This window comes from Bombina bombina, chromosome 3 (genome assembly GCF_027579735.1).
Source record: "Bombina bombina isolate aBomBom1 chromosome 3, aBomBom1.pri, whole genome shotgun sequence".
Taxonomy (NCBI): domain Eukaryota; kingdom Metazoa; phylum Chordata; class Amphibia; order Anura; family Bombinatoridae; genus Bombina; species Bombina bombina.
In genome coordinates, this window is record NC_069501.1 from 311,798,922 (window position 1) to 311,814,178 (window position 15,257).

At 40.3% G+C, this 15,257-nt stretch overlaps 1 protein-coding gene across 1 annotated transcript in view; it reads left to right on the top strand.

The window, feature by feature from the left end:
- Positions 1–15,257, top strand: part of POLA1 (DNA polymerase alpha 1, catalytic subunit) — a 1,417,985-nt gene that overhangs the window by 30,993 nt on the left and 1,371,735 nt on the right. The window contains exon 9 of the mRNA XM_053705268.1: positions 7,188–7,347. Within this exon, the coding sequence (XP_053561243.1) occupies positions 7,188–7,347 (160 nt within the window). The remainder of the gene's footprint in view (positions 1–7,187; positions 7,348–15,257) is intronic.

Genomic DNA, 15,257 nt, shown 5'->3' on the forward strand with positions numbered 1-15,257 from the left:
GAGCCTTTACTGGATTTTCTGGTATGCGTGAGAGAAAAAATCTTCTCACAGGAGGTCTTACTCTGAATCCTATTCGGTACCCTCGAGAAACAATACTCCGAATCCATTGATTTTGGACAGAATCTGCCCAAATGTTTTGGAAGAATCTTAATCTGCCCCCTACCAGCTGAGCTTTGCAGACTTGGGGGCTGGCTTTGGTTTCTTAAACGGCTTGGATTTACTCCAACTTGAAGAAGGTTTCCAATTGGAACCAGATTCCTTGGGGGAAGGATTTGGTTTCTGTTTCTTACTTTGTCGAAAGGAACGAAAACGGTTGGAAGCTTTAGATTTACCCTTAGGTCTTTTTATCCTGAGGCAAAAAAAACTCCCTTCCCCCCCAGTGACAGTTTAAATAATCAAATCCAACTGAGAACCAAATAACGTATTACCTTGGAAAGAAAGAGATAGTAATCTAGACTTAGATAATATGTCAGCATTCCAATATTTGAGCCACAAAGCTCTTCTAGCAAAAATAGCTAAAGACATAGATTTAACATAAATTTTGATATCAAAAATGGCATCACAGATAAAATGATTAACATGTTGAAGCAAGCGAACAATGCTAGACAAATCGGGATCAATTTCCTGTTGAGCTAAACTTTCCAACCAAAAAGTTGATGCAGCTGCATCATCGGCCATAGAAATGGCAGGCCTAAGAAGATAGCCAGAATATAAATAAGCTTTCCTTAGATAGAATTCAAGTTTCCTATCTAAAGAGTCTTTAAAGAAGTGCTATCTTCCATAGGAATAGTAGTATGTCTAGCAAGAGTAGAAATAGCCCCTTCAACTTTGGGGATCTTTTCCCAAAACTCCAATCAAGCTGCTGGCAAAGGATACAATTTTTTTTTAAGCCTTGAAGAAGGAATAAAAGTACCAGGCCTATTCCTTTCCTTAGAAATCATATCAGAAATGGCATCAGGAACTGGGAAAACCTCTGGAGTAACCACAGGAGGTTTATAAAGGAATTTAAACGTTTACTAGTTTTAATATCAAGAGGATTAGTTTCCTCAATATCCAATGTAATCTACACCTCTTTTAACAAGGAACGAATATACTCCATTTTAAATAAATAAGTAGATTTGTCAGTGTCAATATCTGAGGAAGGATCTTCTGAATCTTCTGTGCAAGGAACTCGGCGTCAACTAAGATGCTGGAAATGACGAATTTGCGTCATCGGACGTACCTTCGCGCCAAAAAAATTCTTGAGCCAAGAATAACACAAACTTTGGCATTTTGCGCCCTTGCGAGCCTAATTTTGCCCGTGAAATTTAATGAAAAAGCAGTCAATTGATAAGACTATAATATGTTTTTCTCCCAAATATGAAACTGATAGTCTGCAAAAGGAAATATACATAAACCTGACTCATGGCAAATTTAAGTACAATACAAATATTTAGAACTTTATATTAATGCTTAAAGTGCCAAACCATAGCTGAGAGTGTCTTAAGTAATGAAAACATACTTACCGAAAGACACCCATCCACATATAGCAGATAGCCAAACCAGTACTGAAACAGAATCAGTAGAGGTAATGGAATATGAGCCTATATCGTCGATCTAAATAAAGGAGGTAGGAGATGAACCTCTACGACCGATAACATAGAACCTATGTAATGGAAAAGCATTGCATTCAATAGGTGATACTCCCTTCACAACCCTCTGACATTCGCTGTACTCTGAGAGGAATCGGGTTTCAAAATCCTGAGAAGCGCATATCAACGTAGAAATCTAGCACAAACTTACTTCACCACCTCCATAGGAGGCAAAGTTTGTTAAACTGAATTGTGGGTTTGGTGAGGGGTGTATTTATAGGCATTTTGAGGTTTGGGAAACTTTGCTCCTCCTGGTAGGATTGTATATCCCATACATCACTAGCTCAAAGACTCTTGCCAATTACATGAAAGAAAAAATACATTACAATTTAAAAAATTATATTGCATTAATCTAAAATTAGATAATAAAAAAAGGCTAACATTACAAAAAATAAACGCTACTATCCAAAATTAAACCTAATCCCTATGAAAATTAAAAAAGCCCCCCCCCAAAATAAACACTCCCTAATCTAAGGATAAACTACCAATAGCCCTTAAAAGGGGTTTTTGTAGGGCATTGCTCTAAAGAAATCGGCATTAAAAATAGTTCCCCCCCCAACAGTAAAACCCCCCACCCACCAAACCCTCCTAAATAAAAAACCTAACACTAAAAAACCTAAACTACCGATTGCCAATCCGCAATGAGTTGCACACTGTGAACCCCGCCTTGCTGATAGTGACTTGCTGGTTGCCCATTATGTTAATTGTGTTATTGTTGTGACCCCTGCTATCATACTAATACAGCATACTACCTATACATATGATTGATCAGGCCATAGGCGGTGAATGTAACTACCACATTTATATTTCACATTTGTGCATATTATAACTGCTAATGAATGTGTTGTTTTGATTGTTAATGATCCTGAGCATCACTTTTACACACGGACAGCTTTGATTGGCTGCTTATTTTAGGGGAACACATGCCTTTAAAAGTTTTGCTTGTTCACTAGTTGTTTGTCAGAGGAAGGGACAACATTTTGGTCTCGAAACATCACTATTTAATAATGAATTTTTGTCACGAATGGCAAAAGACGAGAGAAAGAGAGAGAGATAAAGAGAGAGCGATAAAGAGAAAGAGTTTAAGTTTTTGGTCTAATGTTGTGTTTTTTTTTTTTTCTTTTTTTTTTTTTCTTTCTTTTAAAACCCAGAGGTAGGAATGGTTAATATTGTATCGTGGAATGTTGGGGGGATAACCTCCCCAGCCAAGAGGTCTATAATTTTAAAACTTAAAAAAAAAAAAAAAAGAACCCAGACATTGCTCTCTTACAGGAGACTCACCTACAAGATGAAGAGATGGGTAAACTTAAATATAACTGGATAGGTGAAATAATCTCCTAAGAGAGGGGTAGCAATAATTTTTTCTAAAAAATTAAAGTATAAAATTCTTAGTCAGGATAGGGATAAGGGGGGGGAGATATATCATAGTGGAAATAGAATGCGATAATAGCTTTAGTTATAGATGGTATCAAACTTAATAAGTCATAAGCCAATAATTTTTTCTTCCTGAAATATCTCATCCATGATATTGAGTTTAACAGATTTTTAATACATAAATGGAACCAATATACACTAGAAAATAAAAACTATTACCACAAGATAGAGACTTTTTGTGAAGCCGCAAAAGAGGTTTTGCGTGGGGAAATAAAAGCATATCTGGTTAAGTGGAAAAAATAAACTCGGTCACGGGAGATACAATTGGCAAATCAATTAAAAAACAACTATAAATCTTATGTTAATAATCCCAATAATACAACCTGGTCTAGCTACATGAAAGCTAAAGCAGATAGAGAAGGGTTTATGAAGGATAAAAAAGCTAAGCAGGATAGAAGAGCGAATGCTTTTTTCCCAGCTATAACGGGAGGTCAGCAAAATTCTTAGCTAAAATGATCAAGGGAGGGCAGGGGGGAGTAAAAACATAGTTAGTATTAAGCAAGGGAACATGAGAGTTACGTCACCAAGTGAGATATGCCGGGTAATGTACGAATACGTTCAAGAACTATATTCGGTAGGTCCATGTAATGAGAAGGTAAAAGAGCAATTTTGGAACCATGTGTCCCTACCACAAATTTCATTAGAAGAACGTACAGAATTGAACCAACATATAACCGTAGAAGAAATCTTAAAAGCTATAGAGAAGGCTAAATTAAATAAAGCCCCTGGGCCGGACCAAGTACCCATTGGATTTTACAAAATTCTTAAAAATATTAGTGACATGTTGCGAGTCCTATTCAATCAATACTATATAAAAAATTCTTTACAATTCACTCTCTTTTGTGCCTCCACGGTTATTTTATTACACAAAAAAGACAGACCCAGAAAATCTTAACGCATATCGACCAATATCATTGTTAAATAATGATTATAAAATTCTTACAGCTATAGTTGCAGAAAGGCTGAAAAATGTATTAACAATCTGATCCACAGTGACCAATCGGGCTTTATGCCAGGTAGAAGCATATCAAAAAACATACGAAAAGTCCTCTTAGTTCTGAGTCACTATTGGAGCAAAAGTAAGTCCAAAGACACACCAAGTAAGGTAGACCTGGCCCTTCTGACTTTAGATGCTGAAAAAGCATTCAATGCAATAGTATGGGATCATCTATTTACTGTATTATTACGGTTTGGTATAACGGATAATTTTCTCAACTTAATTAAATTGATATATAAGGCTCCCTGCTCTACCCTTTATATAAACGGACATTTCTCACCAAAAATTATCTTGACTAAAGGGAAGGGGCTAGACAAGGTTGTCCGTTGTCGCCGCTACTGTTTAATCTCTCGATAGAACCATTAGCGGCTAGATTAAGACAAGCGCTAGATTGAATTAAGTTGGGAGATGGCAAGGTAATTTTGTCATTATATGCGGATGACATAATAATAATTTTTCTGTCTAGAACAGCACATAGTATCCCGAAATTACTAGATATAGTCAATGAATTTGGCACATTTTCAGGCTACAAAGTAAATTACTCCAAATCAGAAATACTATGGATTAATCGTTCCAAAGGATATCTTTTTCACCATCCTTTTCGTGAAGTTGAGCATATTAAATATTTAGGGTTATACTAGAGTTTAAACCCTTCCGGATGGTATACATTAAATCATCTCAAGTTTTTTCAAGAAAGTAAAATCCTGTTAGAAAAATGGAGACCACTACCTATGTCGGTGTCTGCCAGAATTATGGTGTTAAAAACCTTCTTATTTCCCCGCTTATTATATATACTCCAGAATCTTCCAATTTTTATTATAAATATGGATTTGAAGAGATATGAGAGATTGCAAATTTTTTATTTGGGGTAAAAAAAAGAGCCAGACTTGCAAGATGTACCTTATATCTAGATAAAGAGTTTGGATGGTTTGGACTCCCAAATTTCAAAATATATAATCGGGTTACAATGTTAAAGGTGGCAATTGATTGGATAACTGAAAAAGAATATTGTTCGTTGATAGACATCGAGGATAGCCTAATAAAACCATTCACATTGAAAGCGATTCTACATACCCCTATAGTGAAGTTGCCGGCACTGGTATTGAATATCAAGATTATTAGTAACATAGTCAGAGCCTGGCAAATTTTGTTCAGATCTTAAGATAAATTTTAGGTTTTCAAGGTTTTTACCTATTGTGGGGCATCCATAGTTTATCCCAGGATTAAGTTTGGGTATCTTCCATATTTGGAAAAGTAAAGGCATAGAGAATTTGGAGCAATTAATTGATAAAGATCTGGGAACCCTAAAATCCTTTACACAACTACAAGACGAATTTGACTTAACTAGGCAGCATTTTTTTGCCTTTCTACAGGTTAGGCAATTTCATAAATATCTAACCCATATACCTCGGGGCAATTCACAGTTGGGGGATAATAGAATCCAGCTTACAGATATATCGGATGGGTTATCACTTAATATCAATATGGTATAAAATGAGAATGAAAATACTTGGCAACTTGCATCTAGAATCGCTTATTCTCAAGTGGCAAAAATTCTTTCCTAATTTATTAGTTCAAGATATTAAACAGAGTATAGCATTGGTTGGAAATAAGTTTATTGCAGGGAAAGAATCTCATAGCTACCTGATGAATCTAGCATATATAACTCCCTCTCGGCTAGTTAAATGGGACAAGAGGTCTAACGGGAATTGTTTTCACTGCCATGCCCCTGGGGCAGATATACCCCATTGCTTGTGGCTCTGCCCGAGGATATATCAGCTCTGGGAAAAGATAGCATTTTGGTTGAATAGGTTTGTGAGACAATCAGTGAGAGTATTTTTTTTTTTTCCTCTTCTCTACAAAATTCGCTAAAGAAGAACTCTCTCTGATCATTACAGAGATACAAATTGCAAGGAACCTAATATTTCAATATTGGAAAGCTAAAAGATATCCTAGTATAGCTGAATTTGGGCAAAAAATGATTACACAACTAATTATAGAGCAAATGAATTTAGAGCTAACTAATGAAAATCAACTCAGATTCTTCCATAGCAAGTGGATTGGTGTTATTAGATTACAACCATCTGAGCTACAAGCTGATATTTTGAGACCTTTTTACAAAGCTGGATTTTTAATTCCTGAGATGGCGTAGGTTACCAGATAGACCATATCATGCTTAAAGGGACATGAAACCCAATTTTTTTCTTTCGTGATTTAGAAAGAGCATGTCATTTTAAACAATTTTCTAATTGACTTCTATTATCTAATTTGCTTCATTCTCTTGATATCACTTGCTGAAAAGCATATCTAGATATGCTCAGTAGCTGCTGATTGGTTACTGCACTTAAAGGCCTTGTGTGATTGGCTCACATATGTGCATTGCTATTTTTTCAACAAAAGATATCTAAAGAATTGAGTAAATTAGAAAGTTGTTTAAAATTGCATGCCCTATCTGAATCATGAAAGTTTAATTTTGGCTAGACTGTCCCTTTAAAGGCAAGTCTCTTAGTTGTAGTTAGACCACTTAGGTGTTGCCTCTAGGTTTTTTTTTGTCTTGTTTTGTTTGTGTTGGTTATTTCTATATATGTTTATTAATAATAGGCTCAAAAAATTCCCAATTAAGACATTTAAGAAAACTGGTTCTTGGTCACAACAGACATGATTATTGGTTTAGAGGGATCCTTATAATGAGAAATATTATAAAAATGTATACCTGTAGGACAACTAAATTATTTTGCTTTTGAAGTCCTTATGTGTTATGTTCTCTTCTTCTTTAATATAGGTGAAAGATATTCTATGAACAGGTTAAAAATTTTCAATTTATTTATTAAGGATCATTTTTGCTCACAGTTGATAGGATTAGTGGTACAGAGGGATCCTTATAAGAGTAGGATTATAAGGGCATCTACGTGTAGAACATGTGTATTGTTTTTTGTTTGATTCATGTTTTATTCATGTTTGGTTTTCTTTTTCTGTAATCCTGTGAAAGACATGCTGAATTGGGAGAGGGAGAGAGAGATTTCATTTTACTTTTTGCTGGTTGAATACTGTCTATCTGGCGTCTGTATTATATGCTTTGTATAATACAAAATTGTCTCTTGCTAATTTGTCTAACTTGCATACAGAAGAGAGTGAAACAGTGGTGGAATTTGAGGATGTTGATTTTGATGAGCCAATGGAAGATGATGCTGAAGCAGCAAAACATTCCAATGTATCAGTTAAACAAGAACCAAAAGAAAACCAAAAAAATAAAGAGAGAACACATATGGAAGAGAGCTCATTCATGTAAGTACTTATGTAGAGAGCAATAAGAAACTGTTTTAACACTTGTAAAGGAATTTACTCTTGTCTATGCGTTATCTCTGTCATTTGTATTTACATTCTAGGCCAGTGGGTAGGAACGTAATATAGTCAGTAACAAGGCTGTATGGGTATTCCCTGGGTCTTCTTTTTTTATTCCTTGTTTCTAGGAGTGCAATCAAATATATCATGAGAAACACTTAGCTCGGCGTGGTTAGTTTATATCTCCAATTTTTTGTTTAAATTGGTCTCTTTGCTTATTGCATAATATTTGTTTGTTGAGACTTAAAGGGATACGGAACCCACATTTTTTCTTTCGTGATTCAGATAGAGCATGCAATTTTAAGCAACTTTCTAATTTACTCATATTATCAATTTTTCTGTGTTCTCTTGCTATATTTATTTGAAAAAGAAGGCAGCTAAGCTAAGGAGCCAACACATTTTTGGTTCAGTACTCTGGACAGCACTTGTCTATTGGTGGGTGAATTTATCCACCAATCAGCAAGAACAACCCAGGTTGTTCACCAAAAATGGGCCAGCTTCTAAACTTTCTTGCTTTTCAAATAGATACCAAGAGAATGAAGGAAATTTTATAATAGGAGTAAATTAAAAGGTTGCTTAAAATTGCATACTCTATCTGAATCACAAAAGAAAACAATTGGGGTTCAGTGTCCCTTTAATTGGAGTCAAAAGTGAACATTAAATGTATCAGCACCCACATACACAATAGTTTTGTCATGTTTAAATAGTAAGATGCTATAAGAATGTTGTTGGCAATATTCAATTGATACTTTATTTTTGTTTAATGGTCTAAATTTAATATTTTAATGTTAAAATAGTGTTTTTAGTTTTTTATTTAGATAGCACTTAAATCTAATCTATTAAACAGTTTTTTTTTTTTTTACACCTTATTTTTAGCTTGACAAATGCATCCATATATGGGCTGAAATATTCACCCACAGAGGTCTTTCTTACTTTATAATAATTTTTATTTTGCAAAAATTCTGATAGATACAATGCAGAGCACCATACCCGACCTGAGGGTTACAGAGAACGCTCGGGAATAGATGCAAATATAACATCATTTCAAATTTTTTTTTTTTTTTTTTATGTAAATTTTTATTAACAATGATCATACATAGCCACAACACAACACAGTTTTCATTTGACATATTTGTGAACGCAATTACATGCGATTTTTCAGAAGACAAATGTCGTTCAAATCAGGGCCGGCAGCCCTGTAAAAGGAAACCAATTTGCCCAGTAATCATACTTCAGCTGTGTAATTGCACTTTCCCGTGGGTGTGTAATGGTTTGTCAAGGAGTAGGTTACTCTTTTATATATTTTTTTTCTGTTAACATTCTGTATTTTGGATAGCGTATGGTTCTATACGCCATATCTAGTGAGCCTGACATCTAAGCGAGGCAGGATAGTTGGGGCATGTGGTATGCCTAGCTAAGAAGGATATTAATGATGTCAGTTCCCCACCTCTCTCAAAGGGATAAAGGGGGGGGGGGTGTTAGATAAGGAGGTAGGGGTGTCGAGTGGGGAGGGAGGGGGAAAATCAGAGAACGGAGTGCACCTCGAGTCACACATGGTGAGGTGCATCTTCAAGGGGGGAAGAGCAAGGCGATCGGGAGGGGGTCTCCAGTTTTAAAGAGAGTAGGGCATTATGCATTTGGTTTCAGGAGGGTCTCCCAGGGTTCCCATATTAGACAGAAGAGATCTGACTGTTTTCTCGTTCTAAAGACATAGTCTTCCATTGCTTTAAGATATTGCAAGTAGTCAATGACTGCCTGCCATCTCGGGGGCTGCTGCTTTTTCCAATTCCTAGCTATTAACATCTTGACAGATTTCAACAGATAGATTAGTAGATATCTCTTGTGTTTTGGGAGCTTTTTTATCCCTAGATGTAAGAGGGCAAGGCCCGGAGTATCCGGGGTCGGGAGTTCCAGGGCCGTACAGGCCGCGCTGACTTTCGCCCAGAGTGGCCGGAGCTTGTCGCATGACCACCATGCCCCACACTCCCTCCAGCACAGGGGTGAATGCTCAGGATAGAGAGTCCGAAGTTTGGTCGGCACTAAGTGCCATCTGGTGAGAATCTTGAAATAGAGTTCGTACATTGTGGTGCAATGAAGCGCAGCCTTAGTCAGTTGTATCGCCTTAGTCCAATCAAGTGGCGTGAAAGTGAGTCCCAGTTCTGCCTCCCAGGAAGCCATGTGTCCGGTTTTCACTAGAGTGGAGGGCTCCATAGTGGGTAGTGAGGGGTTTGAACAACTGCAGGTTCGCCCCCCATCTAACCTCCCAGATCGTGGGTCTCCTGATCTTGTCAACCAGAAATCCCCATACTTTCATCATAGACCTGAGTCTCGCAAAGTCAAACTCCAGAAGTCTGGGGATACCGTATTTAGCAATCATGTCCTGAGACGAGAGAAGACTCTCATTCAGGAAGAAATCACTCAACATGGAGATCTCTATATCCCTCCAAGGGACAAGTCGAGTATTGGGTAGCCTCTGCAAGAGCGACATAACCGGATGGATAGGAGAAGGATGCGGGGCTATCAACTCGTGATGTCTTAGGCGGAACCAGGCCAATTAACAGTCTTTAACTAATTGGTTAGAGATCGGAATCTGTGTGGCCAGATGCGGAGGAACCCACAACAAGTCCGTGAGGTCAACATAGGCAGGGAGGGAAGCCTGTTCCAGCTCTCTCCATCTCATTGGGGGCAGGGTTGGTCCCCACGCAGAGACGTGCAAGAGCATCGCCGCTTGATGGTATAGCTGGATGGAAGGTAATCCCAATCCTCCTTGGTTTATTGGGGCCTGAAGTATGGCTGCCACCACTCTCGGCCGCTTATTATCCCAGACGTAAGAATTAAATGTGGTTTGGAAGCCACGTAAAGTCTTTTCCGGCACAGGGATGGGGATACACCTCATAATGTAGGTTAATTTGGGGAGAATCATCATCTTCAGAGCGGCAATCCTGCCCATCCAAGAGATTTCCTCATATTTTTTAGATTTCAATCTCACCTCAACCTCTCGCAGCAGGACAGTGTAGTTTTCCTGCAAGACTATGTTCTTGTCATGAGACAAGAAAACCCCCAAGTGTCTGATCCCATCTGTCGACCATTTGAAGGAGTAAAGTCGTTGTAGACGTCTCTGCTCAGGTAGTGCAATGTGGATCATATATGCCTCTGTTTTAGAAACATTAATCTTATAATTAGAAATATCACTAAAGGATTAAAAAATCCCGAAAAGGTGGGGAAGTGATTCCACTGGGTCGGTGAGGAAGAGAGTGAGGTCGTCAGCGAATAGTGCCAATTTCTGAAGCGTATCGTGAATCTGAAGACCCTGGACCTCAGGGCTTTCTCTAATGGCCTCCGCAAGAGGTTCCATCACCAGCGCAAAAAGGAGTGGGGACAAGGGGCATCCCTGCCTGGTCCCATTCCGGATCGCGATTTTAGGGGAGCAAAATCCCATACCTTTTGATTACGGCCGTCGGGGAGGAGTAGAGGGCGGCAATAGCCGTACAGAACGTCTCAGGGATCCCAAAATGTTTCAAGGTACAGAACATATACTCCCACCCCACCCTGTCAAACGCTTTCTCTGCGTCTATAGACAAGGTGAGGAGGGGCAGTCCCATATCTGCCGCTTCAATGAAAATGTTCAGCAGTCTACGGGTATTATCCGTACCTTGCCTCCCTTGCACAAATCCCACTTGGTCCAAATGGACCAGCGAGGGCAAGTGTTTTCCAAGCCTAGTCGCCAGAACCTTGGCGTAGACTTTCACATCCACATTGATGAGGGAGATAGGCCGGTAGCTCTCACAGAGCACCGGATCCTTCCCCTCTTTGTGAATAGTCAGGATACTAGCCTCCAAAAATTCGGGGAGGAAAGCTCCCCTCTCCCTTACTGCGTCAAAGAGGCGGAGTAAAATTGGGGATAAGTGCTGGGCAAAGGTACGATAGAGGCCCGTGAATCCATCCGGACCCGGGGTTTTATGCGGTTTCAAGGCCAAAATGGCCACTTTGACCTCCTCCAAGGTGAAGGGGGTATTAAGGTCGTCAACAGCGTCTGCATCTAAGGAGGGAAGCTTCAAACCCTCCAAGAACTGTTGGGTCGCTATTCTGCGAGTTTAGACTCCCAAAGAGTCTCTATTTAAATTATACAGTGAAGTATAATTGTCTGCAAACGCCTTCCCTATATCTTTTGGGGAGTGAACATTGCCTGCCGTTGTTGAGATCGCGGGGATCCTGGCTTGAACCGCCCGGTCTCGCAGCTTACGGGCCAATAACCTATCGGCTTTATTTCCTTTATTGAAGTACACTTGACGGAGTCGGAGCAAATTTGCTTGAACACGCAACTGTTCTCTCTCATTAATTTCCTCTCTAATAACTCCAACCCGGTCGCCCAAGGCAGGGGTTGGGTCATTTTTGTTGGCTAATTCAGCCTGCCTCAGTTCAGCATACAATTTAGCAAGGGACACCTTGTTTGTAGCCCTCAACAGCGCACTTTTCTTGATAAAGTGGCCTCTGAGATAAGCTTTAAGTGTGGCCCAAAGGATTTCCTGGCTCGTGTCTCCTGTATCATTATGTCTCAGAAAATCTGAGATTGTCTCTACCAGTTGGGGGACATCTCTTTCCGAGAGAAGATGGTCAGGCAATCTCCAAGACGGCCTGCAGTCAGGAGGGCGCAGTATATTGCATCTGGCACTGACGAGGTCATGGTCCGACCAGGGGCACGGTCTTATCTGTGGGGAGCAAAACTGGTCTAGAGTCCAGGAGTCGCACAAGAGATAATCGATCCTGGAGTAGGAGTTATGTGGCTTAGAGTGATGTGTGTAGTCACGCTCGGTCGGAGCAAGGCAACGCCAGATGTCATAAAGACCAAACTGGTACATAAGCTTGAGCAGCGCGTTGGATTGGGTATTGAGATTGCGGTCAGAGGGGCATGTCTTTTTATCTAGTGCAGGGTCCCACACCAGATTAAGGTCCCCTCCTATCAATAAACGTCCCCTCCTAACCTCTCCCAGTCTCTGTAGAAATTTTCTCAGGAATGGGATCTGTTTGACATTTGGGGTGTAGATGGAAGCCAGAGTGTATAAAATCCCATTTAGTGAGCAGACCAAAATCAGGTATCTGCCTTCGGGATCCCTGTCAACATATTCTACGGCACAACCTATGTCTCTATGGACCAGGATCGCAACCCCTCTCTTTTTCTCTGAGAAAGAAGCCGCTTCACATATGGGGTAGTGTGTCGGGGTACGAAACGGTCTAGTTTTGTTATCCCAATGGGTCTCCTGAAGAAACACAATATGTAGTTTGTGAGTGTCTAGGAAGTTAGACAGGAGGCTTCGCTTAGTAGGAGAGTTCAAGCCCTGGGCATTAAGGGTAGCTACAGTTACAGATGTCATATGATTAGGAGAACCCATGTCTCCAGTAGAGTAGAAGTGGCATGGGAAGAGGGGGGTGCACTAGGGAAGCTGGGTAAGGGAAACTAACAGAAGAGAGGGGGAGGATGGGGGGAGAGAGAGGTGGGTCTATCCGTGCTCAAGGGGCTGCGCGGATTGTTTAAGTAGCAGTCAGGATACTCAGTGATGTGTAAAATACACAATCTCTATGAGTGCTCTTACTAAAAATAGCAAGAGGTCACAACTATTAAGGTGGGGGGGAGGTCAGCATAGAGAGCCTGACCCCAGTCAGTCATTTTGTGTCATGTGTCAAACGTCTACAAATGTCCAGTTTCTTCGGTCTGTGTCATGGGTACCGTCTCTTTAGTAGTATATGGCGGGTCAGCATGGCAAATACACATCTCTACAGGGGGCACATGTTCTCATATCTCAATAAGGTTGAACACAAGACACAGAGTAAAACCATGATAATAACCATAAGATGAAAACTGGTACATATATCAACTTTAGCAATATTTCTAGATAAATTAGTCCTACAGGGTGGTCTTCCCTTCAACTGACTACTTATTAGTGGCATAAATATGATAATAAAGTATCTTTTCCCGTAGTTCACATTAAGAACAGTGGTAGGCAGAAATTACTAAGAGGTAATGCTATGTATTTACTTCTAGGAAGATTCATCACTACTGAGCAGTACCACAAAACTCGGGAATCGTTATCAAATAGAGACCTATTCTCATGGTTGTAATAATTATGCGATCTCAATGACATTTCTCTCAGCTCTACAAATATAAACATACAATAATTAACGATAACAAATGTAATTACAACATATTAACTCATACTTATCTCCCACAAGAGAGAGAAAAGTCCATAAAGTAAGAGAAAAAGGGAAAGCAGAAGAAGGGAGATAAGAAGAAACTAAAGATCAGGAAGGACCGAAAACACCATGCAAGGTCCCATTAGGAACAGTTGAATCCGCAAACCCTGTTGGGGGTATCAGTTTCATCTTAAAAAAGAAGAAAGGGGGGGCCTCTGCCCCTTGTTCAGTGTGGAGTGCTAAGCCAAGCAGAGTTCATGTGGTACTTGGGGCTGTGGGGGCATCACCAGAAAAGGTGTTCCTTCCCGTATGTTGCAGAGGTTTCTTCTGGGGGTTTCCCACTCTTTGGGGGAGAGGTCGCCACTCTGGAGCAGCAGCCCTTAAACCTCTGGATCTTTTTGTAGTTGTTGAGAGTTAGGTGGGTCCGGTGGCATCAGATCCCACTTTTGCATGAGTTCTCTAGCTTGCTCCGGAGAAGAGACCGTGTATTGGTGGCCTTCCTTGGTTATGTGCAGTTTGACGGGAAACCCCCAACGGTATTTTATTGCTTTGTCTCGCATTAATCTCGTATGTCTGGTAATGACGTTGTATTTGTAGAGTATGTGGCGAGAGATCTTGGTAAACCTGCACCTCTGAGAATTGGTCTGGGAGAGTTCTGCCTCCTGCAAGAGCTCGTAGAAGTTTGTCTCTAAAGGTATAATAGTGGAGGTGAATTATGACGTCTCGAGGTTTCTCGCCTTCGCTGGATCTGGGCCTCAATGCCCTGTGTGCTCGGTCGATCATCATCTCTTGCCCTTCCTCTGGGCCCACGATGGCAGTGAACAACTCTCAAAGGTATTTCTCTAGGTCCTGTGGGGAGACAGTCTCAGGGATACCCTTCACCCGAATATTGTTGCGTTGGGTGCGGTCCTCTAAGTCAGCCAATTTGAGTTCTAAATCCGTTATTTGTTCAGCTAGGCACTGGGAATAACCAAGTAAGTTGGTATGGTCTATCATCAAATCCTCCTGCTTGCGCTCTATTATGTCTGTGCGCTCACCTATGGAGGCTATGTCACGTTTCAAATCTGCATGGCTCTTCTCGAATTTTTTAGCTAGAGAGTCATGATGGGAAGCCAGGAGCGCCGTGATAGAGTCCATAAGATTGTTGTTAACTTCCTTTTCTGCCCGTAGCGAACGTCCCACAGCCTGGGACAGGGTAGTCTCACCAGTAGTCTCAGTGGAGCTACTAGCGTCTGTAAGTTCTTCATCCGAGCCAGCCCGAGATCTAGGGAGGGGATTGCTGAAGTGGTCCACTACTGTACGTTTGGGGGTATTAAGAGGTTTTTGTTTTCTTTTAAATGTTTGAGGCATTTTGCGGGCTTGCATGGATTTTCAGGGAAAGTTGCAGACACAGGACAGCACTATAAAGATTTGCTTATATCTGACTGGGGTCACGGCATAGAGCAAAAAGCAGTTTACATGTTTTCAAAGTGTATTACAACAGAGAGGAATGGTTGGAGATTTTGCTATCAGGAAATTTTAAATATCACATATATGCATTCATATACAATGCTGCTGGCCAGGTTATTTCTGAAGCACCAAGGCCCCCTCTCGACTCGGGGACAGGGGATACGACCTTGCGGAAGGGGAAAGGGGAAGTGGTAGTGACCAACCCAGACTAGCTA